This window comes from Lactuca saligna, chromosome 4, assembly GCF_052625555.1.
Source record: "Lactuca saligna cultivar CGN05327 chromosome 4, ASM5262555v1, whole genome shotgun sequence".
In the NCBI taxonomy this organism is placed as follows: domain Eukaryota; kingdom Viridiplantae; phylum Streptophyta; class Magnoliopsida; order Asterales; family Asteraceae; genus Lactuca; species Lactuca saligna.
The window spans coordinates 240,213,831-240,215,853 of NC_136420.1; the positions used below are offsets into that span (position 1 = coordinate 240,213,831).

At 36.3% G+C, this 2,023-nt stretch overlaps 1 protein-coding gene across 1 annotated transcript; it reads right to left on the minus strand.

Annotated features, from left to right (window-relative positions):
- Nucleotides 1-1,362: 1,362 nt before the first annotated feature.
- On the minus strand, nt 1,363-1,689 carry LOC145040556 (uncharacterized). Its single transcript, XM_078988471.1, has one exon. It carries the CDS (start codon nt 1,687-1,689, stop codon nt 1,363-1,365), a length of 327 nt encoding a protein of 108 aa, XP_078844597.1.
- Between the last annotated feature and the right edge of the window lie 334 nt (nt 1,690-2,023).

Below are 2,023 nucleotides of genomic sequence, written 5' to 3' on the forward strand. Positions count from 1 at the left end.
GGATATGGTTATGTTTTCCTTTTATGTCTTTCTCTTGATTTTTCTACATAACTGTTACGATATTAGGATCCTTAAATAATCAGGATCCCGGAAACCCTGGTTCATGTAAACAATCTTGAGACTTGAATTCTGATAGTGAATTATCTTTAGTATACTTGAATTTTGATAATCAAATGATTTTCGTTTAGGATCCTAGAAAGTTTAGGATCCTTAAACTTTACTTAGAGTTTTACAAGAATCAGGATAGATGGAACCTGATTTTCTTCAAGTTTTTCCTTAAGCTTCATGAGCTCTTCAACCTTAGAATTTCCTAATGATACGTCTCAACTTAGGAAAGAACTTAGGATTGTTGTTAACTTCTGATGATAAAGTTCTTTACTGATGAGGATCCTTTCTGATTAGGATCCTTAGGGACGAGGACCCTTAATAATAAGATCGTACGGGGGATTTTCCTTCTTAGGATAACCTGTTTAGGTTATAGACTTTGACAAAATCCTTATGTAACACTATAGGTTCAATGGATAACATGTTAATGTTATATACTGGGGAGGACCCCAACTAGTGATTGTTATAAACCTTAATTAATTTTTGGGGTAAGATCCCAACATTACATCACATGAAAATGTTATGAATCTTAAGTAATTTCTTGGGTAAGATCCCAATTCTTGACAACATGAAAATTTTATAAACCTTAAGTAATTTCAAGGGTAAGATCCCAACGTGTGATAACATGAGAATACTTTAAACCTTAAGTAATCACTGGGTAGGATCCCAATTTTTGATAACATGAAAATGTTATAAACCTTAAGGATCACAACTTATGTTCAAAGATAAGAGGGTTGACAAGCAACCGAATCGTGAAATGAACCCCTTATTTGTATCCCATAGTCAGATATCGTGCGTCCAAGCGAGGTGTATAAACCTTAGTTCTTGTGAAAGAGGTAATTAGCTCTTTAAACCTTAGAGGGGATTAAGTACCCTAAAACGTAGGAGAGATTATCAATCTCTAGATCGTGTATATGGTAGTTTAGGGGTTACACTGCTAAATACAATGGAGTTTTAAGATGTTAAGATCTTCATGTGTCAAGATCCTTATGTTTCGGGATCTTCAACCTTGAGGATCCTTAAATTTCAGGATCATTGGTTATGGAGATCCTTAGTTTTACGATGTTTTGCATAGAAAATTTTAGCTAGGGGTGGGCGTTAGTCTAGCTAACGCCCCTCCGATGCTTAAGCTAGTAATGTATTCGAGGAGAAAAAAGTAATTATGAAAAGTTTAAGTTAAAGAATATGTGTACCTTAGTTTTGTTGTGGATCAATCGACCCTAGTTACATGTAATATGATTTGAGGTATATAACATTCTAGGATCTTGGTAGAACATCTCCTTCGAGTGTTGCTAGCCAATATGCTCCTTTCCCTGCTTCAGCATCTATAAGATATGGTCCTTCCCATTTGGGAGCTAATTTACCTGCACTGGGATCTTTAGTGTTTCTGAATGTTTTCCTCAATACCAAGTCTCCTATTTGAAACGTTCTGAACTTTACATTCTTATCGTAAGCCATGATGATTCTTTGTTGATGGACAGCAATACGTATTTCGGCAAGATCCCTAAGCTCATCAATAGTGTCAAGATCATGTGCTAGTATCCTGTCGTTATTCTCTTGGTCTTGCAACAAGTATCTTGCCATCGAGATTACTAATTCAGTAGGGATCACTAATTTTGTTCCAAACACCAAATAGTAGGGGTGTGGCCCACGGCTACTTTGGAAGTAGTCCTATCTGCCCATAGGACGAAAGGAAGCTCTTCTTCCATCTTCCCTTCTTCTTGTCCAATATTTTCTTTAAGTTTTTTACTATGATTTTGTTGCTACAAACCCAATTATTAATTGGGTGATGTTTTGATATTGACAGTTAAGGAATATGTCAACCAGTAGCTGGAAGTTCATCCACGTGACTTCAGCAATGCGAGGTGAGTCTTCTCACCATACCATGGGTCTAAGGAAGTCCAAACCATTATGTGAT